We start from the raw sequence: 25,186 nt of genomic DNA on the forward strand, positions 1-25,186 counted from the left end.
GGGAAGACTTGGCTGTGTCAATGATTTTGTAAAACAGTAATTTTTCTGGAGAATAATAATAGTTTTTTTATATCTTGGATATAAAAAAACAAGAATTTGATGCACAAGTTTTAATTACTTTTGAGTTTTCTGTAGTCAACACAGTGTCGAAAATATCCATAAACCTACTTAGATTGTTAATCCATTTGGGCTTAGCACCCCCCCCCCCCAGAAGGAACAGGGTTTTGAATGTAGGTACATGCTAGAAGAAAATGTAGATGTGCAGGCTAGTAGTCAACACGTATACATTGTTATAAAGCGCTATTGGAATTTTTTTTTGCATAGATAATTTTTTATAATACTTTCTTTGGTGAAACAAATGTATAATACTTTCTGTTGCACCATATGAATAACTACACCAAAGATGTTGTCTCAGTAGCTAATCTTAACGTACAGCGGGGAGAACAAGTATTTGATACACTGCCGATTTTGCAGGTTTTCCTACTTACAAAGCATGTAGAGGTCTGTAATTTGTATCACAGGTACACTTCAACTGTGAGAGACAGAATCTAAAACAAAAATCCAGAAAAGCACATCAAATACTTATGCCATGCAATAAATAATAATTACTTAAAAATCATACAATGTGATTTTCTGGATTTTTGTTTTAGATTCCGTCACTCACAGTTGAAGAGTACCTATGTAGTTGTCCCCACTGCAGTTATCACTCCTACAGCTAGATGCTGATCCTCAAACATAGACTGCCAGACAGATTTCTGAGGAAAGAGGAATTCTACTTACAGAATGTACAGATATGTACACAACATATTACACATCGCACCTAAAATTGGAGGTTTGAAAAGTAGGGTCAGTGCTCAAGAAATGTTGTGGAATGCGTCTTTAACTGACAAACACTACAGGCTAATTTCCCATGCTTATTACCAAGATATGTTTTCTTCAAACAATAACACTTTATGTATGAACAATGTAGTTATTTTGTAATTAAGAGTCTCGTCAATATTTTGTGTTCATTTTGTACGTAAAATATGTAAAAAGTATTGCATTTTATGGGTTTGCTGAATTCAGCATTTTTTTAAATGAGAAACTCCCACTGGAGGTCTTTGAGAAACACATATACCTGATGTTACCACTAGGGGGAACTAGCAAGTATGGGACTGCTGTGTTTGAGGAGTAGGCTCAGGCAGTCTTCTCTAATCTTATGGAGAAGCCAAACCACAACTAACCAGCCTTTAAGTTAAGTTTGGCTTTGAACCAAATACTGTTGTTTTATGTGCAAAGGCCCATCAGTGGATGTACTTTTATCAGATGCTCAGATGTTTTAATGTGGACAATTTCTTTTATGTTTTAATCTTGTTTTATTGAGTCTGTTTTGAATTTCTCTTTAACTTGCTGGTTTGGGTCACTGTCCTTGAAAAACAGAAACAGGTTTGAGGGAATTGTTAGACTGTGCAGTAAAATTGCAGGTATAAATCTAAATGACCTCTCCCAATTGTATAAAGCCAGAGTAACACCCAGTCAATTCTTGCTGACCCTAGTCACCCTCTGTTTAGTTTGCTTCCATCTCGTCGTAAAAATAATATTTGCCAAGATGCAGGACCAACAGTTTTAAGAATGAATTTGTCCCTGCTGCTGTTGGCCTTCTGAAATTTTTTCATGTGAATTTGTTGTGTGGTGTTTGGAGTGTTGATTGTGATGTTGGTTTAATGTACTACTGGCTGTGCAACCAATTGCCCCTCAGAGATAATAAAGATTACCTAGACCTAGATTATTTATTCTGTTTTACAGGTTTGTGGAGTTTCAAACACTAATTCTTCATGATCAATATTTATCTAACATTGTTAGTAGCTGACAAAATCTTTTTGCATTTATTAAAGGACATATTATGTAACTGTTTGGTTGAGCTAGCCTGTTTGGGCTGTCTGAGAAGCTAGCTATGCTAATGTAATGAACATCAAATGCAAGGAAAATTTTGTATTTTTCCTTTTATTATCCACTCAGAGATGTTTTAAGAATGTTTGTATTGTAATTAAGATGTTGTAATATTATTTTAGAAGGATTTAAGTTTTTATATCTTAATGCAGGTAATTAAATCGTAAGATCATTGAAGTGTCTTTATGGTCACATTCATTTTTCTAAAGGCATTTATATTTGAATGCTTAGCTAATTGTGTTCATATTCTATAGCCAGGCCTTGGGTTTATACTGCTAATGGTGAGATTCTGTGTGTATGTGTGAAATCAGGATTTGTTTGTTCTTAGAAATAGAATGTCCTTAACTGTATGATTCACCACACATGGAACATGTAATGTATATGATTGTACTATCAGAAAGAGAGAACATAACTACATAACATAAAATAACTTTTATAAATCTTAAGAAGCCTTTCCTACAAACAAGAGGAATTGTTGTTATATTATTTATCCAGTTATAGAGGTCATATTATCTGCCTACCTGTTCCCACTTCTGGGACCTGTAACAGATTATTGGGTTTCTCATAAGTTGCTTATTCCTACTGGAGGTAGGTAGACATTAATTACAAATGTAATTACATGGTATTTACAAAGGTTTTTTGCCTTTAGCTTCACTTTCTCATAGGTTGCGTATTCCTAGGTAGGTAAATATGAATTTAAAACTAGATTTGAACTTTACAAGTAAAGTTACTGGGGCTTGCTTTATCGCTTTGAAAGTATTTTTTGGCCTGTACATTGATACAGCAAACTTTGAACAATCATACGTTCTTAAAGTATGAAAAGTCTTTGAAAGCTCATATCCTTGCTTGTGTAAAAGCAGCAAAGAATCCTGTTGGTATGGTTACTCCAGTCGCACTATTTTAAGTTTGGTAAAATACTTTCGCTTAATTTTTTTCTGATTTGAATAGGTGAGAAGTATAGGTACATATAAATATATCCATGTCTGTGTATCTGTTTCAGAAAGTATATTCCATTGGAGCTATTTTTGAAAAGTAGATTCTGTTGCTATGGTTACTCCGGTTGCAGTATCTTGAGTTTGATTAGATATATTTTTGTAATTTTTTCTAATTTAAATTGTTGAGAAGTAGAGGAATATATTCTAATATATTAGTACTGTTTGTCTGCCTTGCTGGGAAAGTGGGTTAAATAGCAGATGTTTGGGAACCATTGCTAAAAAAACATATTACTACGGTTAAGAGATATTTTTGTATTTTTTTCTGATTTGATAAGTAAGAAGTATAGGTACATTTAAATAAATCCATGTTGGTCTGTCTGTTTCAGAAGGTCCTTTCCATTTTTGAAAAGTATGACAAAATCCTGTGGCTATAGTTACTCCGGTTGCATTATCTCATGTTTGGTTAGAGATATTTTCATATTTTTTTCTTATTCATGTAGCTGGAAAGTAGAGGTACATTTAAGTAAAGCATATTTGTGTTTCTGGTTCAGAAGGTACTTTCCATTTGTTAGATTCTGTCCATTTCTGATCCATGAACAAAATCTATGCAACCGGAAGTCAGGGGAGAGCCATCTTTATTCAGCATGAGTCTATGATGTTGACCTTCCATTTCTCATTTCTATCTCTCCCATAATTACAGAGGCAACACAGTCTTTTATGTCAGGATACATAGGAGGTGGCCAGTGGTCATAACCAACCATTACACATTCCAATACCCTCCAATAAGAAAGGTTTATCATACAACAGACCCTTCCAACTTGTGGTCAATGGACCTATCCATATAACCTGTGTCAGTCACATGGGCAACTCCTAGCAGAAGGTATGGACAGAATGAATGGACAGGATGTGCAGGGCCCATCAGTAACAGGCAACACGTCCTATCTATGGTCCTTTGTTCAGAGTTAGTCAGCACATCTGTGTTGTGTTAAGTTTCTCATGCCCATTTCCTATCACATTGGAGCTGTTTTTGAAATAGGAAAAATCTGGTTTCTGTGGTTATTCCAGTTACAGTATTGAGAGATATTTTCCTATATATCTTTCCAGATTTATATAGCTGAGCAGTAAATCTACATTTAAATTCCTTAATTATCAATCTGGTTCAGAAATTATTAATTCAGAATTAAGCTGTTTTTCAAAGTTTGACAAAAATCCTGTACTCATATACTTTGACTATCTTGCTGGGAAAGTGGGTTAAATGGTAGAAGTGATTTTTGTAATTGTTCCAGATCTGAGCTGATTATGAAAGGAGTTGATGAAAATATGAAATGCTTTACTTTGTTTGCAAAGTGGTCCAAATTGCAGATATTTGAAAAAAAATCTTGTTACAAGTGAGTAGAGGTGAGTCGAGCCTGTACCATGCAGTGGAAAAGCTCCAAAAGTAGGTGGTTTGCAAAAACTGTGACTTTTTAAAAAAAACATTAGAATGTTGGAGTGTGAACAATGGAACCTTCAGAATTCCATAGAAATCCCATTCAAGTCGGTGTTTTACAAGTTTAATAAAAGTGAAATATTTAAAAAATAAGATATAAAAAAAGTTGTATGGATGCAACATAATCCATACCAGTCTACGTGTTTTAAAGTTTGAACCAAATTTCTAGCTTAAGTGTAGGAGCAGTAGAGTTCTAAAAAAGAAGAAGAAAAAGAAGCCTGTTTAGAACTAACCTGGGGCTTTTGCTGCACAATACATGCTGCACAATACATCTAATACCATGGCCTCAAGAAATCTAATGAGTGTTCAAATAGATCACAGATTGTCTGAAAAAGTAGGCATGAAAATTGTCAGCAGGGATACAGGCAGTTCACTTTCCATCCTCTCTACAGCAGGCCACTCTGCATACTGGAATCCTTCATGTGGTTAGGGTGGACAAACATTTGTGGTTCACAATCATCTCAGCATGAAAAGAGAAAATTCCACCTGCTATATGGACACACCTGTCCCATGTGCTAGATCAGGTGAAAAACCTCCATCCATCAGTAACATTGGTAAATTGTTTAGTGATGGACCATGCACACAATACCGCCAGAAGGGCAACTTCTATATGTTGAGCACAGAGTTGTTCAAGGTCTTCAAGAAAGGCACATGAAGCTTATTTTAAGCATGCTATGGAAAAGGTGCTCCAGATGGAGTTAGGTTGGTTTTAAAAGGAATAGCAGAGAGATTGATCAGTGAAGGACAAGACATTCCAAATGCCAAACAATTCTAAGACTGTCTACTGAATGCCCAGACCTCTATACAGCTGTCCTACATTGACGAGGAAGCTGCGGACAAAGCTGTACAGAAGATGCCAAAACGACTCCCAGTTGTTCCGTCAACAATGCGCCCCCTCAGATCATCAATCTCACTCTAGGAAAGGTCATTTACAGAGATGTCAGCTGTCTCTGTTCAACTAAGCAGATTCATGATTGTACATGTCACAACACACAAATGTTTGAATTTGATGTTCAGCCCATCACAACAGATGAAATCACATTTGAAAAGAAAGTTATCATTAGACAGTGTTGTGTCCTCAAATATGATGATGACATTTATCCTGGGACCATTGTTGAGGTCACATGCATGCACACATTTGGAAGAAATCACTTATTCTGGCGAACCCGTGAGGATACTTTCTGTTATCTCTTTGATCATGTCCTCAGAATCATCCCTCAACCAACCTCAGTAACAGGATGTCATGTATAAATAGACAAAGCTATATGGCTGGAAATTGCCAATGACTGATTTGTATGTCTGGGCGTTAAGCAGCTGGTATAATAGGTTGGATCCTTTAGCTGACTCGTTAGTGTGCTTTCTCATAGTCTAGAAAAGATGGGTTCAATTCCAGACTGCCCCTGAATTTGCAAAAATATGATGCACATCAGTCAAAAAACTTTTTGAAAGCCTTTTTATTTTCCAGATCAGTAATACATGTAATGCAATATGCAGTTTTATTCAAGTTATTGAAAGATATGTAATTTTGATGTATTTGTTATGAATTAATGAAAAAATATTATCATTTAAAAATGGGCAGAATTTGTTGTTGTTTTTGATCTTTCAACTATGGGTGGTCAACTATGTTATTAATATCAACTCTGTATAAGGTTTTACTTATACAGAGTAAACATATATTTACTTAAAAATAATCATTAGATATGTTTTATTGCTTGCAAATTGATTGGAAACATTCTTAATATATGACATTTCAATGCATTTAATTCATTTTTAAAGCTATGTTTAGAGAAAATGTGCATCTCCTTGGCAACTTTTCCATTAAATGTTGATGTTGAAGTCTCTATCTAATTAGACTTAAAGTGAAGTTGATGGATGTAGAGACAAAACTTATCTTAGGGAACACAGGATTTTAAATTGTATTACATTCATTGACTGTTTACAGTGGATTTAAAAAGTCTACACACCCCTGTTAAAAATGCCAGGTTTTTGTGATGTAAAAGAATGAGACAAAGAAATCATGTCAGATCTTTTTCCACTTTTAATGTGACCTATAATGTGAACAATTCAATTGAAAAACAAACTGAAATCTTCGAGGGGGAAAAATGAAAAATGTTCTACAAAACATGGTATACTGTAGAGGATAAGAATAAAGTGGATTATGGTTTACAATGGAAATTATTTTATTTTGGGTGCTCAGGTTGAGATTAATGCAGAGTTGCCCTGCTATCACATTCTATTTCCAACGGTTGTGCTCATTAGCAATTAAAGCAATAAAACTGTCCTGCTTTAGACTAGTTGAGTATTTGGAGCATCAGCAATAGTGGGTTTGATTACAGGCTCAAAATGTCTGGAAACAAAGATCTGCGAAATTAAGGCTATTCCATGTGAGAAATTGCCAAGAAACTGAAGATCTCATACAACACAGTGTACTACTCCCTTCACAGAAGAGCGTAAACTGTTTCTAACCAGATAAGAAACAGAAGTGGGAGGCCCCGGTGCACTACTGAGCATGAGGAAAAATACATTAGTGTCTAGTTTGAGAATTAGACGTCTCACAGGTTCTCAACTGGCAGCTTTATTAAATAGTACCCACAAAACACCAGTCTCAACATCAATGGGAGGTGACACTGTGGTTCTGGGCTTCTAGGCAGATTTGCAAAGGAAAAGCCATTTCTCAGACTGGCCAATAAAAAGAAAATATTAAGATGGGCTAAAGAACATGAACACTGAACAGAGGATGACTGGAATTTTTTTTATGGACCGATGAAGTTTGAGGTGTTCGATATTCTGTCTATAATGAAGCCATCACAGTCACTGGACCTCAACCCTATTGAACTGTTGTGGGAGCAGCTTGATCATATGTGTGCCCATCAAGCCAATCCAACTTGGGGGAGATGCATCAGGAAGCATGGAGTGAAATCTCTTCAGATTACCTCAACAAATTGACAACTAGAATGCCAAAGGTCTGCAAGGTTGTAATTGCTGCAAATGGAGGATTCTTTGACGAAAGCAAAGAATCCTATTATTGTTTAAATTAAGTACCATTATTTCTAACCTTGTGAATGACTATATTTCCTATTAATTTGCTATATTTCCTATCAAAATTATTTCATGTATGTTTTCATGGAACACAAGGACATTTCTAAGTGACCCCAAACTTTTGAAGGGTAGTGTATGTCTTTATAAAGGAACAATTTAAGTCTCAGCTTGACTTGTAATTATAAGTAAAGAAAAAATAATATGTGTAAGAATTAACAACAAAGTAATCTTCCCATTTTCTTCTCCCACTGTAGGTACCACCAGGCAACCGAAGGAAGGAGAGGTACCAGGCGTGGACTACAACTTTGTGAGTGTGGAGCGCTTTATGGAACTGGAGCAATGCGGAGCCCTGCTAGAGAGTGGAACCTATGAAGGTGAGTTCACTGACTGCGACACTGACCGAAACAACAGATGCTGACCTCAGTGGACTAGCTTTGCTATATGCTCCATGACTATCCCAAAGATCCCTCTCAGCACGGCATTGCCATGAATTTTGAACATACAACTTTTACATAAAAAATTATTTATCTTTCTCAATTTCTAAGCAAAAAACAGGTGCACCTTTAGAGGTTTATTGATGCTGTCAACTAATTATTAATTGTAAGATACTGCTATAAATTATCCTCTGAATGTTAATGTTGACGTTGTGATACGTATGTGGACAAATGAGGTTTGATGGTGCATTGATCCATTTTACAGTTTAAAGCAGTTATTTTTCCGTTTGCCCAACATCAGTCTTTAAATAATTTCAATCTGCTCTTACAGCTAAATATTTTCACCAGCAGATATCTACAGATAGATGATCTGCAGTTTCACTTACCAATTAGCTGTGTGTGTTGGCATGTGTGTTTGGGGTTGCATATCTCTTACACACAATAGAGGGCTACTGGGAACAATGCTGGTTTCTAGGTGGCAGGCTGCGCCTCAGGCACTTATTGTATGTCTCAATTTGTTAAAAGACGATAAAGAGAATATGGCTTAACATTGGGAACCTGGATACCAAGATTTACTGAGACTTCCCACCTAAGCTAACTCCTTTTTCTTGGTACAGAAATATGGAATGTGGTAGGCTAAAATGAATGTAATTTTCAATAGACTATGTATATAGCATAATATCTAGTGCTGTCAAATAAATAATGGTATAATTCCATATTTAAGAGGTATTATCACAATTGTACAATGTGTTAAAAATGTGGCCCTTAATAAGCTTTGCAATATGTTAAATACATACTGTGTTTTATGTATTGCCTGCTGCCGATGTGCCTGTCATTTGCTAATCTTCTGTGTCTCGACTACGTTGCTGTGATTACCTCCAACTGGATAACTCACCTGATCATTCTGATCCTGTCTACCCTCTCTGCCCTGTCCTGGAATATACAACTGTTGGATTTCCACGTCTCCTTCTCTGGAATACCACTATTGGAATGCCTATATGAACTCTCCATCTCGTTTTAAAGTCTCTTGTCAACTACTCCCTTACCGCGCATGCCGAATGGCTACCTAGCTCCATGACATCTCCACTTGTTCTATTCCCTCTGGCGCTCACGCTGGCAAGCATGTCTCCACTCGTTTGCCATCGCCTGGGCCCCAGCCGTCAATTACAGTGAGTAAGTCTCCACTTTCTCTGTGGTTTTCTCTGTTGGTCTGGGTTGTTGTTCAGAACGTGGTTTGACAGTGGCTGCTAGTGCTAAATGATAGGTGGCTGCGTTGTGGGCTGATTGAATGTCCGATTGGCAGAGCAGGTTCCACTGTGACTTTAACTCAACTACTATTGATGCCGTGTATCTGCCAGTTGACTCTGTCTACTCCTTTTGGCAATCCTCTGCCCAGCACTACTGTGGTTCCCACCAGCCGTTTTCTTTCAAACTAAATATTACTCCCCCGATGATCTACAATGCATGAACAAAAACTACAGGTGCTGGTCATAAAATTAGAATATCATAAAAAAGTTGATTTATTTCAGTAATTCCATTCAAAAAGTGAAACTTGTATATTATATTAATTCATTACACACAGACTGATATATTTCAAATGTTTATTTCTTTTAATTGTTATGATTATAACTGACAACTAATGAAAATCCCAAATTCAGTATCTCAGAAAATTTGAATATTACTTAAGACCAATACAAAAAAAGGATTTTTAGAAATGTTGGCCAACTGAAAAATATGAACATGAAAAGTATGAGTATGTACAGCACTCAATATATAGTTGGGGCTCCTTTTGCCTGAATTACTGCAGCAATGCGGCGTGGCATAGAATCGATTAGTCTGTGGCACTGCTCAGGTGTTATGAGAGCCCAGGTTGCTCTGATAGTGGCCTTCAGCTCTTCTGCATTGTTGGGTCTGGCGTATCACATCTTCCTCTTCACAATACCCCATTGATTTTCTATAGGGTTAAGGTCAGGCGAGTTTGCTGGCCAATTAAGAACAGGGATACATGGTCCTTAAACCAGGTACTGGTAGCTTTGGCACTGTGTGCAGGTGCCAAGTCCTGTTGGAAAATGAAATCTGCATTTCCATAAAGTTGGTCAGCAGCAGGAAGCATGAAGTGCTCTAAAACTTCCTGGTAGACGGCTGCGTTGACCTTGGACCTCAGAAAACACAGTGGACCAAAACCAACAGATGACATGGCACCCCAAACCATCACTGACTGTGGAAACTTTACACTGGACTTCAAGCAACGTGGATTCTGTGCCTCTTCTCTCTTCCTCCAGACTCTGGGACCTTGATTTCCAAAGGAAATGTAAAATTTACTTTCATCAGAGAACATTAACTAAAAGCAGTCCAGTCTTTTTTGTCTTTAGCCCAGACGAGACGCTTCTGATGCTGTGTCTTGTTCAAGAGTGGCTTGACACAAGGAATGCGACAGTTGAAACCCATGTCTTGCATACGTCTGTGCGTGGTGGTTCTTGAAGCACTGACTCCAGCTGCAGTCCACTCTTTGTGAATCTCCCCCACATTTTTGAATGTGTTTTGTTTCACAATCCTCTCCAGGGTGTGGTTATCCCTATTGCTTGTAAGCTTTTTTCTACCACATCGTTTCCTTCCCTTTGCCTCTCTATTAATGTGCTTGGACACAGAGCTCTGTGAACAGCCAGCCTATTTAGCTAGGACCTTTTGTGTCTTGCCCTCCTTGTGCAAGGTGTCAATGGTCATCTTTTGGACAGCTGTCAAGTCAGCAGTCTTCCCCATTATTGTGTTGCCTACAGAACTAGACTGAGAGAGTGTGGCACCAGGTGTCTTCAATATTCAAATTTTCTGAGATACTGAATTTGGGGTTTTCATTAGTTTTCCTGTATAATCATCAAAATTAAAATAAATAAACACTTGAAATATAGCAGTCTGTGTGGAATGAATGTATACATTATACAAGTTTCACTTCATGAATGGAATTACTGAAATAAATCAACTTTTTGATGATATTCTAATTCTATGACCAGCAGCTGTATAGCATTTCTTCGAATGAAACAGCGTATGCCCGTTCGTCTGGCATCCTACGTAGACGCTCCTACTCACATCAAAGCTCGCGTAAAACTGTCTTAACTCTAGTCAAATTTTCTCTCTCTGGTCTCACTCACATCATCCACCGTATAAATCCAGTCGAACTGTAAACCATAATTGTCTAATTTCCCTTCAACCTACCACAATCTACAACTCTGCTTATACATTTTGCATTACTAACTTGTTCTCTTACTTGCTCTCCTAAACACCCGCTCCATGACTAATAAAGCCCCCCTGCTGTATGAATTAATACTGGACAACAAGTTGGACTTTCTTTTCCTAACTGAAACATGGCAAACACCCAGAGATTTTTTAATATTAAATCAAGCCACTCCCAATTGTTTTAGCTATCTGTCCCACCCATGCCTAACAGGTCGTGGTGGTGGCCTTGCTGTACTATACAAATCCCATTTTAAAATCACTGAATTGTCTCTTCCATCCTTCACCTCATTTGAATATATTGCCTGTAATCAACAAACTCCCTGACCATCATCATTGTTTATCATCCTCCAAAAGATAATGACTCATTCCTCTCTGACTTAGCTGAACTACTCACCATTGCTGCATCACTCTCCTCTTGCCTTCACCTGCTTGGTGACATGAATATTCACTTTGACTCACCTAACTCCAAACTTACCTCTGATTTCATGGCTCTCCTGGACTGTTAACTGTATCCAACATAATAATTTCCCCACCCATATCAAAGGTCACATACTTGATCTCGTCTGCTCTGTCAGCCTTACCATTACCCATATAACTCAATCATCATTTCCGTTGTTTGACCACAAGATAATTAATTTCAGATTTTCCTCCAAAGTACCACACAACACTGACAAGCACATTATCCCCTTTCGTAACATCAAAGCTGTTGACCCTCTCCAACTATCAGACGCCATCTGCTCTGCTCTTCCGATTGATTCCACCCTCAAATCACCTGAAGAACAAGCTAACCATCTCAACATTGCTATGTCTGTCTCCCTCAACACTCTGGCACCACTAAAAACCAGACATGTTTCTTTCACCTCCTCATCCCCCAAGTTAACATCTGAGCTCTGAACCATAAAGCAAGTTGGTCGTCCCCTTGAACACCGGGTGAGAAAATCGTGACTCACTGTCCACACTGAAGCCTACAAACACCACCTTTCAGCTTACAGGGATGCCCTCAGTGCTGCTAGTTCCTCCTACATCTCTAACAAACTCAACAGCTCCTGTATCAACTCCCGGACCCTCTTCTCTACTGTCGGCAAACTACTTCAGCCTTGCAATGACTCACTCTCTAGCCCCTCCACTAAACTTGCCAAATAATTTTTTGCAGTATTTTTAAGATAAAATAACAACAATAAACCCCTCACTATCTACCACAGCCCCCCTACTGTTAACCTCCATATTTGTCCACCTTCTCCCCAAGACTCTCACCTCTCCTCATTAAGTCCAGTTGATTCCCCCACGACTCATAATGACATCCAAAAATACTACCTGCTCTCTCGATCCTCTTCTGTAAAATCTTCATTCTTCCATCTTAGCAACATCGTCAAACTCAGACCTTCCCTCTCCCGTCCTGCTGCTGAAACCCTAATACATGCATTCATAACCTCCCGTTTTGATTACTGCAACTCCCTACTCACCAACATCAAATCTACATCCGTCCATAAGCTCCAAATGGTTCAAAACTCTGCAGCTAGACTTCTCACTCACACCAAGTCGCTATCCTTTGTGAGTTACACTGGTGTCCTATCTCCCAACGCATCAACTACAAGATCCTCCTATTGACATACACTCACTTAAAGGATTATTAGGAACACCTGTTCAATTTCTCATTAATGCAATTATCAAATCAACCAATCACATGTCAGTTGCTTCAATGCATTTAGGGGTGTGATCCTGGTCAAGACAATCACCTGAACTCCAAACTGAATGTCAAAGAAAGGTGATTTAAGCAATTTTGAGCGTGGCATGGTTGTTGGTGCCAGACGGGCCGGTCTGAGTATTTCACAATCTGTGTTGATGATAGAGGTCAGAGAAGAATGGGCTGACTGATTCAAGCTGATAGAAGAGCAACTATGACTGAAATAACCACTCGTTACAACAGATGTATGCAGCAAAACATTTGTGAAACCACAACACGCACAACCTTGAGGCGGATGGGCTACAACAGCAGAAGACCCCACCGGGTGCCACTCATCTCCACTACAAATAGGAAAAAGAGGCTACAATTTGCACAAGCTCACCAAAATTGGACAGTTGAAGACTGGAAGAATGTTGCCTGGTCTGATTTGTCTCGATTTCTGTTGAGACATTCAGATGGTAGTCAGAATTTGGCGTAAACAGAATGAGAACATGGATCCATCATGCCTTGTTACCACTGTGCAGGCTGGTGGTGGTGGTGTAATGGTGTGGGGGATGTTTTCTTGGTACACGTTTAAATGCCACGGCCTACCTGAGCATTGTTTCTGACCATGTCCATCCCTTTATGACCACCATGTACCCATCCTCTGATGGCTACTTCCAGCAGGATAATGCACCATGTCACAAAGCTTGAATCATTTCAAATTGGTTTCTTGAACATGACAATGAGTTCACTGTACTGAAATGGCCCCCACAGTCGCCAGATAGAGCATCTTTGGGATGTGGTGGAACGGGAGCTTCGTGCCCTGGATGTGCATCCCACAAATCTCCATCAACTGCAAGATGATTTCCAAACATTTCTAAAGAATGCTTTCAGCACCTTGTTGAGTCAATGCCACGTAGAATTAAGTCAGTTCTGAAGGCGAAAGGGGGTCAAACACAGTATTAGTATGGTGTTCCTAATAATCCTTTAGGTGAGTGTATAAAGCCCTAAACAATATCGCCCCTGCCTACCTCTCTGACTTTCTTCCATATCAACCAACACACACACTCCGTTCCAGTACTGCAGGACACCTCATAATCCCCAAGTCCAAGCTCAAAGGCTTTGGTGACAGGGCAGTCTCAAAGGTTGCTCCTAATCTTTGGAACTCTCTCCCCAAAACCATCTGTGACTCTGAGACTATTCACATCTTCCAGCAACGCCTCAAGACTCATCTGTTCAAAATCGCTTACCCATAGCCTTGCCAAATCTTACAGTCTCAATCTTTTCTAATAGCATTTATTTTGTTTCTGCTTTGTTAATGCTTAGGCTAGTAAAAACCAAAAATATAATCCCTTGTATTTGAGTTGGCTAATATTGTGCATCATTCAATGGGCAAGAATCCTGCAATAATTATGTCTTGTTCTCTCTTCTTGAACAACGACACGCCTGCATATTGGTACACAACACACAAGAGGATTCGCACACTCAGCGTGTCAGTATCAGTATGAGAAGAGTGTAAGAAAGATGGCACCTCTGACCTGGTTTGCTGGGCTTTTGGATGGAGACAGGGATGGCGGACACAAGGAGAGATACTTAAAATGTCCAACAACTTGGACCAGTGCATCATATTTTGGGATGTAGAGAAGGGTAAATGCTGTTTAGGCACCTTGTTATTTGAGAAATAGCAATTATTCACCTTTATATTTAGTTAATGATTGTTTACCCACTTTTTTGCATTCCCAGCGAATGTGCAATGGTATGAAACAAAATATTATTGATCTAAATTCTAATCATGCCAGTCTCTTTGTGAACAAGTCAAATGTGTTTATGTTCGCCTGTTCACGATGGCATTGCTTTGAGCAGTACATTGATTCAATACTCTGTCCAACCGCAAAGTCCACCCCCCTGCATGCATGTCAGTTTGTTAATTTGAGTTAGTAATTCTAGGAATGAATCTGCTGTTCACAAGACTTTTAAGCAAACGCTTGGTGCATGTTTTCATTGCTGTTTATTATGACAGGAAGTTATCGACAAACTTCATTCATTACTTTAGCATGTGTCCAATTTTCAGTAATAAACATGTCTCCTGGCTTGATCTACTTTAATCCTCAAATGCAAACAGATGATGATTGGAGCCCAATGATCATGTTTTCTGTGACTCTGAGAACCAATGATAATGTTGTAGAAATCTGCTGCCAAACGTTTGAATGAATGATACAATTGAGTGAGTCAATAAAAAAGGACTTGAGTCCCAAGTCACAAAAAATTATCCATGTACCTAGCAGTTAGTAGCATGTTTAGTTAGTGGCATGTTTAGTTAGCCATGCAGACACCTGCATAGGAAGTGACATTTCAATTAACCACATTAAATCGTTTTCTTTCCCTGAAGGTGTCTACTGGTTTTCCTTGGGAATTTACTTGTGAAAAGTATGGCCATACGGCACACATTCTCTTTATTGATAAACATGGGTTTTTGAGGTGCTGCTCTTGTGAAGATGATGATTGTGACTTTTTTTGTCCTGGTGTGATATTATTAGGTGAGGTATGCAGTTTTGCTCTGTTATAATTGATACTACCAAAAGTGTGAAAAATGTATGTCAGAATTGTTTTTAAAAATGTCTTGTTGAATTGGAATCAAAGTATCAATACTTATGACATCCTTAGTATATGCTCATAACAGAACATCGCAACCCAACTGTAAAAGCCCAACTGTAAGGGGGTTTCTTCTGGAAAAATAATTTCACACATTTGGGGCCAGACAAAAATGTTAATAATTCTAAATTTAGATGTTCTGTTTGCTGGGTACAATATGTACAAAGCAAACAAGGTGGATAGAGGTGGAGGAATTGACATATATATGAAATGCAACCTAGATGTCACTGTGTCCATCTCAACCTCTGTCCTGGAACAATATGAATACTTAGTTCTGAAGGTGGCTATTAATGCTAGTGGGAGTTTATCGCCCAGCCTATGTGGACCCAAATGCAGACACAGGAGGGAGAAAACTGTTCAGGGTTTTTAATGCACCTGAAGAGGCATGCAAAGATCAGGTAGTATAAACAGGCAGGGGTTTGGTACACAAGATAAGGCAGCACAGGTACAGACAGACGATGTAACAGACAGACCGGTTTAACAGAACGTGAAAGTCAGATGTATATTCCAAGGTGTTGTCCTTCATAGCTCAAATGCAGGTTACCGTGACACAGCTCTAGTTGTCTCCATTCTACCTGCTTTATCAGCCAGGTCAGGAGAAACTGTGTGTTCTCCTATGTGAATGCCAATATGACCAATTTTATCTAAGAACTCTATAGCTGTGGGTCGGATGTGATGGTAACCAGTACCAGAAAACTCACTTTTACCTCAGTGACTTCAATTCACTGTGCCTAATCTTTAAACACAGAAGCCCTCCTGTAGCGTGTGTCGTCGACCCCAGGTCCCTCTCTGTTACCTGGACAGCAGATGAGAAGTACCTGGTATGGATCCAACGAGCGTGGCATGATGTCGTGCAGTTGGTCTTCCACACCCCAGTAAACGTTGTCCAGAACCGGAGCTTTGCTTAGCTCCCATCTTCTCGGTTGGAGGTTGCCTTCTTCATCTCATGGCAGAATTGTCAGGACTAGAATTAGTCCAACTCACAGTTGTCTTTTAAGCCTAATTCAGTCTCGCTGGGCGGAAAACAGTCCTCTATCGCTGAATCGCTTTCAAGTGTCCTGTACCTTGTTAGTGAATTCTCCTTGAAAAGATAAGTTGCCACTGCACAGTACACAATCAGAAATATGTCCATTACATTAGTTTGTACCTTATTGTTAATGGATTAGAACCCAGTCCTATCAAACACTCAAAACTATATTTCCAATGGCTTTCTGCTTCCTTTGTCTTAATAGATTAGAACAGTTGTAAACAGTAATAGTATAGTTAAAACATTAACATTTCTGGTGCTTCTGTTCTGCTAGTGTAGCAAAATAATTTCATTCTTTACTATAGTTGGTTTAACAACCAACAATTAACAAAACAACACAAAGGACAGAAGAACACCATTTCCTATTACTGTTCCAATTATTCATCATCAGTTAAGATAGTTTGCTTACATTGAAGAATCACTCTCAAAGAGTAGTTCATGAACAATTCTCAGTTCACCTAACCAGATCTCAATTGATATACACTTGCATCTGATTGTGTTGTCTCGGAACTACAATCAAATTTACCTTTGTTTAACACAAATTATTAAAAGCCTTATTGCCAATAAAAACATTTGACACCATCTTGAAGGTCAGCTAACATAACTGTTATTTAGCTTAAGAAGAAACTCAGTGTGAATTTCTCTAATTTCTCTTTTATTATCCTAGCACATCCAAGATACTGTAATCCTGTCATAAATAATGACCCTAAGGATAACGGACCCTAGTTTTGAAGAATGGACCCCTTATCAATTATCTTGAGAAACAAACCAGCTAGGCAATAGCAAGCAAACCTTTTTGTCTCAGCATACACCTTAAAGAAACATCTGTTAACCGTTAACACCCCAGTGATTGCCTACTATGACAGAAATTAAGTGCATAGTCTATAAAAAAAATGAAGAGTCATTGAATATGTACAGTGGGGAGAACAAGTATTTGATACACTGCCAATTTTGCAGGTTTTCCCACTTACAAAGCATGTAAGAAGTCTGTAATTTTTAGCATAGGTACTCTTCAGCTGTGGCTGACAGAATCAAAAAAATATAAAAAAACAAAATTCAGATTTTTTAGTAATTAATTTTCATTTTATTGCATGACATAAGTATTTGATACATCAGAAAAGCAGAACTTAATATTTGGTACAGAAACCTTTGTTTGCAATTACAGAGATCATACGTTTCCTGTAGTTCTTGACCAGGTTTCCACACACTGCAGCAGGGATTTTGGCCCACTCCTCCAGACCTTCTCCAAAATCCTTCAGGTTTCTGTGCTGTCGCTGGGCAATACGGACTTTCAGCTCCCTCCAAAAATGTCTATTGGATTCAGGTCTGTAGACTGGCTAGGCCACTCCAGGACCTTGAGATGCTTCTTACGGAGCCACACCTTAGTTGCCCTGGCTGTGTGTTTCGGGTCATTGTCATGCTGGAAGACTCAGCCACGACTCATCTTCAATGCTCTTACTGAGGGAAGGAGGTTGTTGGCCAAGATCTCGCGATACATGGCCCCATCCATCCTCCCCTCAATACGGTGCAGTCGTCCTGTCCCCTTTGCAGAAAAGCATCCCCGAAGAATGATGTTTCCACCTCCATGCTTCACGGTTGGGAATGTGTTCTTGGGGTAGTACTCATCCTTCTTCTTCCTCCAAACATGGCGAGTGGAGTTTAGACCAAAAAGCTCTATTTTAGTCACATCAGACCACATGACCCTCTCCCATTCCTCCTCTGAATCATCCAGATGGTCATTGGCAAACTTCAGACGGGCGCTGTCTTGAGCAGGGAGACCTTGCGTGCGCTGCAGGATTTTAATCAATGACGCCATAGTGTGTTACTAATGGTTTTCTTTGAGACTGCGGTCCCAGCTCTCTTCAGGTCCTTGACCAGGACCTGCCATGTAGTTCTGGGCTGACCCCTCACCTTCCTTCTGATCATTGATGCCCCACGAGTTGAGATCTTGCATGGAGCCCTAGACCGAGGGAGATTGACCGTCATCTTGAACATCTTCCATTTTCTAATAATTGCACCAGCAGTTGTTGCCTTCTCACCAAGCTGCTTGCCTATTTTCCTATAGCCCATCCCAGCCTTGCGCAGGTCTACAATTTTATCCCTGATGTCCTTACACAGCTTTCTGGTAAGAACATCAGGGATACAAGTTCAAACAGGTGCAGTTAATACAGGTAATAAGTGGAGAACAGGAGGGCTTCTTAAAGAAAAAACGAACATGTCTGTGAGAGCCGGAATTCTTACTGGCTGGTAGTGTTATGGAAATTTTTAACTAAGGTACATTTGAGAAATGTCTGTCTTTCTATTGGCTGGTATGTAAATCTTCTTTGATTGTGACACACATGTCTGTATAATATCAGAGGATTAGATAGGTGGTAACACACGAATGTGGATGATGCATATCCCATACTGTCAATATGTGTCACCTGAATAAATTTTCTTTAACCAATGATTTTAACATAAAAGGTTTTGTTGTACTATGTTATGATTCTGTATAATGATAATGTGTGATTTTTGGAGTTAATACGAAGGTAAAGGTTTAGAAAAATGTAAATGAGGATCCAGACATTTCAGATTTGTTCCGTTCTCTAATCATTAAGGGTAATAATATTGACTGGGTCATGTTGTTAAAGAGTACTGTTTTGTTGCATTCTACATCCTAATGAGTAAACTGTTTAAGGATTGATACCAAGGTTTGACATGGTATCAAGAGGATGGAGTGTTATGGAAATTTTGAACTAAGGTACATTTGAGAAATGTCTGTCTTTCTATTGGCTGGTATGTAAATCTTTACTTTGATTGTGAGACACATGTCTGTATAATATCAGAGGGTTATTAGGTATTTGGGCCATGTCCTCCTGCCTAGACAAAGAAGGTTGTCAGTCCTTTCTGTTCTTTAGGAACGTAGGAGAGAGGGATCTGGTATATGTCTTAGGGGTCATTCTTGATTGGTCACAGTAGGTTGTAGGGTTAATCATCTGCCGACCTGTAGGTTGTCTAGATGCTTTAAGTTTCCCTTAAGGGTTGAGAAAGTTAACCACATGAGGGAAGACACCATGTCCCTTGTGTCAAGCCCAGTACATGTGATAGAACAAAGGGCATGTGTTTGATTGACATGAGACCGATGGGCAACGACTTACCACACCCCTTTTTCTATGTAATAAATACGGATTGTTCATGTATGGAGTTAGAGACTCCTCGGATGATTATGTCCGTAAGCGTTTGACCTGTCTCTCATATTTGCATAATAGTTAATACAATTGTTAGAATGTGCCAAGAGAACTTTGTCTCTGTTTCTTACTCCTTTAAGAGTTTTGATCGATAAAATTGCCATCACAGTAGGTGATCAAATACTTATGTCAAGCAATAAAATGCAAATTAATTATTTAAAAAGCATACAATGTGATTTTCTGGATTTTTGTTTTAGATTCCGTCTCTCACAGTTGAAGTGTACCTATCATAAAAATTACAGACCCACTTTGTAAGTGGGAAAACCTGTAAAATCAGCAGTGTATCAAATACTTGTTCTCCCCACTGTATGTTCTGTAACTGCAATAGTTATGCAATTTTTTTCCAGTTCCTTCAAGTTTGTTCAAACAAACAACAGTTCAAACAAGTCAAAAACCCATCTCAAACAGCCCCCCACCTTTATGTGAGTGAGTAGTGCACTCCAGGGGGTCTGTACCTCTCTTTACAACTTGGTTTTCTAGAATATAACTTGACGCAGAATTGCTTCCTCAGTATCAATTAAAACATAGCAAAACTTAGTAAACATTTAAGGAATAACAAAATGTGCTCCCTGCATCTTTTTACCCACTTATTCCATAATGCATGAAATTAACATGATTACTTCTAATCAAATATCAAACAAACTGAACAGTAACATTCTCTATCCCTCGGAGTAAATGTACGACATTGTCCTCGTATACAATCCTAAGTTATCAGGCGAACATGTGTGCCAGTCACCAGCACAACACTAGAAGGCAAGTTTAAATTTCGCGGAGACAGCACTTTTGGCAAAAGCCAAAAGAGTGGGCCTTGCCAAAGAATCACATTAACGACACAATGAATGCATTCACCCAAGTGTACACCAAAGAAAGCAAAACCATGCAAATGTAAAACTTCCAACTTAACAACAACTTCGGTAAACAATATAAAATATTCCACCAAGGAATACACAATACAGCCAATCAGATCCCTCGTGCACAGGGAATACCAAAATGGAAAATGCATATACTAGGCCGACCATTACCAAGTATTGACAGTTAAATTATCCAAAAACCATTACATGCAGGAGCAAACTCTACTCCATCTCGCAATCAAACTGCCGCAGCCTAACTTTTTGAAGATCTTGTACAAATCGCCAAACCACAGGTTGTCCCACAAACGTGGCTTTCGTTACTGGGAAAATAGGAGTGCGACAGGGGCTGTTTGGACATGGAACAATTATGTATTTCTTTAATAACGCTTTAAACACGGGAGCTATCCCTTCAATAGCCTCTGCTTACAGTGGGTATTGAGCATGGTCTATGGGATCCTCTTCAAACCACACTGTCACAAAACCAATATCCTGACTTTCTGAAACCAAAAAACTAGTTTACTAAACCCTATGAAAAGTTATACATCCTGTATACTCAAAATATGTCAGAGAAAAACCAGGGTTTTGTTAAGGAATGATCTCACCAGTTGATACTCCTCGGTCTGTCTCCTCTGACCATCAGCACCCCTCCCTCCGGTGGTTTAGTGTTCCTGCGTGTTCCCGTTGGGTCACTTGCAGAGAGGCCAAAGAGGCAGCCGGAACGGTCTCTATTCTTGCGGGAACACTGTTGTGGAAATTTCTTATACAATGTATTCTGATTGTATAAAGGATAGAGTCCCACTGTTAAGATAGGTACAGGAATGTGTGGGACCTGGTATTTGCATAGGGGACATCTATTGTCTGTCCAGATGCAGATCAATGGGTTTTAGGACAGGATAGGAGAAGATACAGCAAGGGGGCAGTAAGGTCAGTTGGCCCCTTTGGGTAAACATTATTGCAGGAAGGATAAGGTGGGGGAAGATAGCATTTGACTGTGTGATAGAACAAAGTGAAAGGTGTTTGATTGACATGAAACAGATGGCAGCATCTTACCACACCCCTTCTTCCTATGTAATAAATACTGTCGAAATGATGTTTTATTTAGAAACTATCCACCGTTACTTTGTAACCTGTATACTTTCTCCTTGCAAGTTTCATTAAAACCGTTTATTGCGCAATTGATTTCTCCTGTCTTACCTACCATTTTCGTACAACTATTTGGATTTTAGAAATTGCCATCACAATTTGGGGGCACGTCCGGGAGCCTAATCCTGATCGGTTTGAGTCCCTTTCCTAACAGGTTAACCGTGCACGGCCAGAGAAAGCTCTGGAATTCTAGTATCGTCCAGAAAAGGCTTATCCTTTGACGGGCTGAGAAAGAGTGCCTGACGGGAGCTGTGACTCGTGCTTGATCAGTACAGGTTTCCTGCGGAAATTGAATTTGGAGGCAAGAACGCAATTCGGTCTAAAAACTTAAAGCTGGACTTTATAGTTTAAAATCTGCAGTAAAAGGTTGGACCTTTTAAAATCTCATTTGTGGGCTGACGAGCTTGACTTCGCTTTCTGGTTGGTTGAGTATAAATTAGATTTACTGGGTAAATCTGAAACATGGGGACGTGCGACAGTAAATCTTTGCCGGTCTCTCGTGTTTACGCTGGACCGGCAAAAATTATCACTGACGTATATGGTGTTTGGACATGTGAACAATGTTTCTTGGAGTGTTATTAGGTTTTCCGGCGACTGGCGTTTTCATTCGGTGATGGATGCGCGGCCTGTCGGGCTGATTGGAGGTAGATGGCCGTGGTAACGTATGAAAAGTTGTTTGGAAAGCGTAGGCTACGGTGTGTAGACAGTGTGGAGTATATTGATCTGTGTTGTAGTTTTTTTGCTCAGGTTAGATGGCTCGTTCTCCTCTGATCGCCCGTCACCCCACCCCGCGGAGTTCAGCTGGACCGATAGGTGGGTCTCTTTGGAGGCCTGATCGGGACACTGCATCGTTGGAGTCATAAGCTCTGTGGACCTTTTTCGTTGTGAACGTGGAAATGCTGTGGGCCGCTGGAGGCCGTTTTCTGCTCCGCTTTGGAAGTGTTGAGCATGTCTACGAGTTTCAAGAAAAGTTCCAAAAGTGGGGAGTTGTACACACCAGGTGTACACACCCGTAATCTCTTTGGCCTTGCCGCGAGTGATTCAACGGGAACACGCAGGAACGCTGAACCGCCTGAGGGAGGGGTGCGGACGGTCAGACAGGGGACCAGAGGGAGCATCAACCGGTGAGATTGTTCCTTAATACAGTTTTCATATGCTTTAGTAAACAATGTGGTTGATGATTTGATGGTTTTGTAGAAATTGATAGATGGATTTGAGTAAGTATGGTGACTAGAAGTTTTTTTGAGTATTGCAGTCAGGGCGGCTGTAGTTAGAAACATGTCGTTTTTGTTCCATGTCCTGACACCAATTCCCGTGCAGCAGTTGGACTGCGTGATGGAGTATAGCGTGCTCCTGTATGTGTGTTTGTGAAGTGTGGTGTTTTGGTTAATAGCGACTGTAGTTAGGCCTGACAACCATTCCTATGCTGCTAACCTATTGCGTTGCGATTAGTGCTGGATTATAAGCGGTTGGACTGCTTGAACATCTGCAATTTAGGTTGGACTTAAATATGCAATTGAGATTGGATCTCATACTTTCAGTGCCTGTAGAAGGCTCCTGTAAATTGCCGCAATTGTTGGTCAGCTTATGGTTTGGGTCAGTATGCTACAGAAGTTGTATATGCACGCGCCACTTGTGTTTGTTCTGAATGTGGTTATGGCCCGAGTCAAGGGCATTTGTCATTGTCTGGTTGTGGTCGGTCTAGTAAATGCATTTGTCCATTTTGGTATTCCCTGTGCACGAGGGATCCGATTGGCTGCATTGAGTATTCCTTGATAGAATATTGGATCTCGTTTACCGAGGTTGGTGTTAACTTGGAAGTATTTGTAATCGCAATGTTTCTTCTTGTTTGGTGTGCGTTTGGGCGAACGCTTACATTGCGTTGTTAACATGGTTATTATGCGAGGCCTACTCTTTTGGCTTTTCCCTTTGTGCTGAAATTGTGTTGAAATTGAATTTGCCTGATGGCTGGCACACGTGGGAGTGTTAGCCTGCTAACTTAAGTGTTTAAGAGAATATTGTCCGAAATATAATTAGAGGGATAGCTTGGAAATTGGTATAATGATGATTCTGTGATTTGGTAAAATGTGGTTTCGTAATAAGGGGTTAAAATAGTGTTTTCTCTCTCCTTGTATGGAGTGGGAAGCAGACGATAGCAAAAGTTTTTAGTATTAAGATAACATGCTGTTTTCCATGAAGACTGGATTCAGCCAATATAGTCATAGCCTGCAAAAGAGGGTAAAATGACTACGGTCTGTTTATTCCCCAAATAGCCAAAGCCAGTTTATCCCCCGTTTAAATTAACCTAAAATTAGACGTCCTATTTTAAATGCTAAATTGAGTTTGGTTAAATAAAGGAGTTCTCTTATAAGTGTTTTCCAACGATAACTGGGATAATACATGTGTTTTTAAAAAAACCAACGCATGATACTCGTTCATGGAATTTGAATTCTGGAATGGTACGTTAGTGAACAAATAGGGTATTGATGTAAAGGTGTTTAAGGCTACATTGAGTTTCCTTTGGATTTCTCATTGTACCTTGATTATAGTGACGTCATACATATGTTTTCTGCCTGGATTGCCATTCTTAAGAGTTTCTTAATTTCCACCATAATGTTGACTTGTTGTATAGATAATGATAAGTACATTTTTACAAACTGCGAAAATATTAGATAGGTTGGACTCTAAATCTAAAATCTTAAGTTAACGAACGATGTAGGCTAAATTGAGAGGATGGTCTGGGGACCATAAAGGAACATTTGGCCTTGCTAATGGCTTACCATATGTGTTGAGCTCAGAGCTTCAGGAAGGGTGGGCAGGTCCACTGGGATGGCTTCCGCCACCCTTAACATTATATCAAGGTAGCATATTACTAAGGGTTAAATTCGAGTGTTCAGCCTGTTCTCACACGTGGTAATTTTACCAACACATGTTCAGTTTTGGGATGATAAAACATTAAGTGAAAGCTGAATAAGTTTTCCTTTTGGTTGCTTTAATGTTTACATTTATGATTTCAAATCAAATTGTAGTATGGGTGAAGACCTTAAGTCATCCAACATTGTTAATTGCTAGTGCAAATTTGATGTATTTGCATGAAATATGCGTGAAAGTAGAGATTTTGGCTGACTGGCACTATTTTGAATGACGTAGACTTACATCTAAAATTGAGAAAATTCCCTAGAGTTTAGGAGGTAAATTGAGTCATGATGTTTGTTGGTCTCAAATTAGTTTGGCCGTTCCCTGTGGAAATGCAAATTTTGATTAGCTACTTTGGGAGTTCCTTCACACGAGCGACCGTGTGTGTGGTACAGTTTTTATTTCCTTTGTTTTTCTTATTTTCGGTTGTTTTGGTTGGATATTCAGTTTGCGACATTTACTGAATGCATGTTAGAATTTTCTTTTCATTTTCGGTCCTGTAATGGTTCTGCTTTCAAGCTTGAAGTCATTTTCTGTCTTGAAAGCAGGGGGGGATTGTATGAAATGATTATCTATAGTGGAAAAGAGTTGAACTTAAGAGTTCAAATGAAAAAGAGTTGAACTTAGAGTTCAAAGCAAATTAAATT

General features: G+C 39.2%; 1 protein-coding gene across 11 annotated transcripts in view; it reads left to right on the top strand.

Annotated features, from left to right (window-relative positions):
• Positions 1 to 25,186, top strand: part of LOC105009031 (membrane-associated guanylate kinase, WW and PDZ domain-containing protein 2) — a 364,503-nt gene that overhangs the window by 141,614 nt on the left and 197,703 nt on the right. For all 11 annotated transcript variants that reach the window (XM_020044758.2, XM_020044759.2, XM_013131917.3 and 8 more), the window contains exon 3: positions 7,647 to 7,766. In XM_020044758.2, coding sequence (XP_019900317.2) covers positions 7,647 to 7,766 — 120 coding nt within the window. The remainder of the gene's footprint in view (positions 1 to 7,646; positions 7,767 to 25,186) is intronic.

The sequence above is a fragment of the Esox lucius genome, chromosome 19, assembly GCF_011004845.1.
Source record: "Esox lucius isolate fEsoLuc1 chromosome 19, fEsoLuc1.pri, whole genome shotgun sequence".
NCBI classification, from domain to species: domain Eukaryota; kingdom Metazoa; phylum Chordata; class Actinopteri; order Esociformes; family Esocidae; genus Esox; species Esox lucius.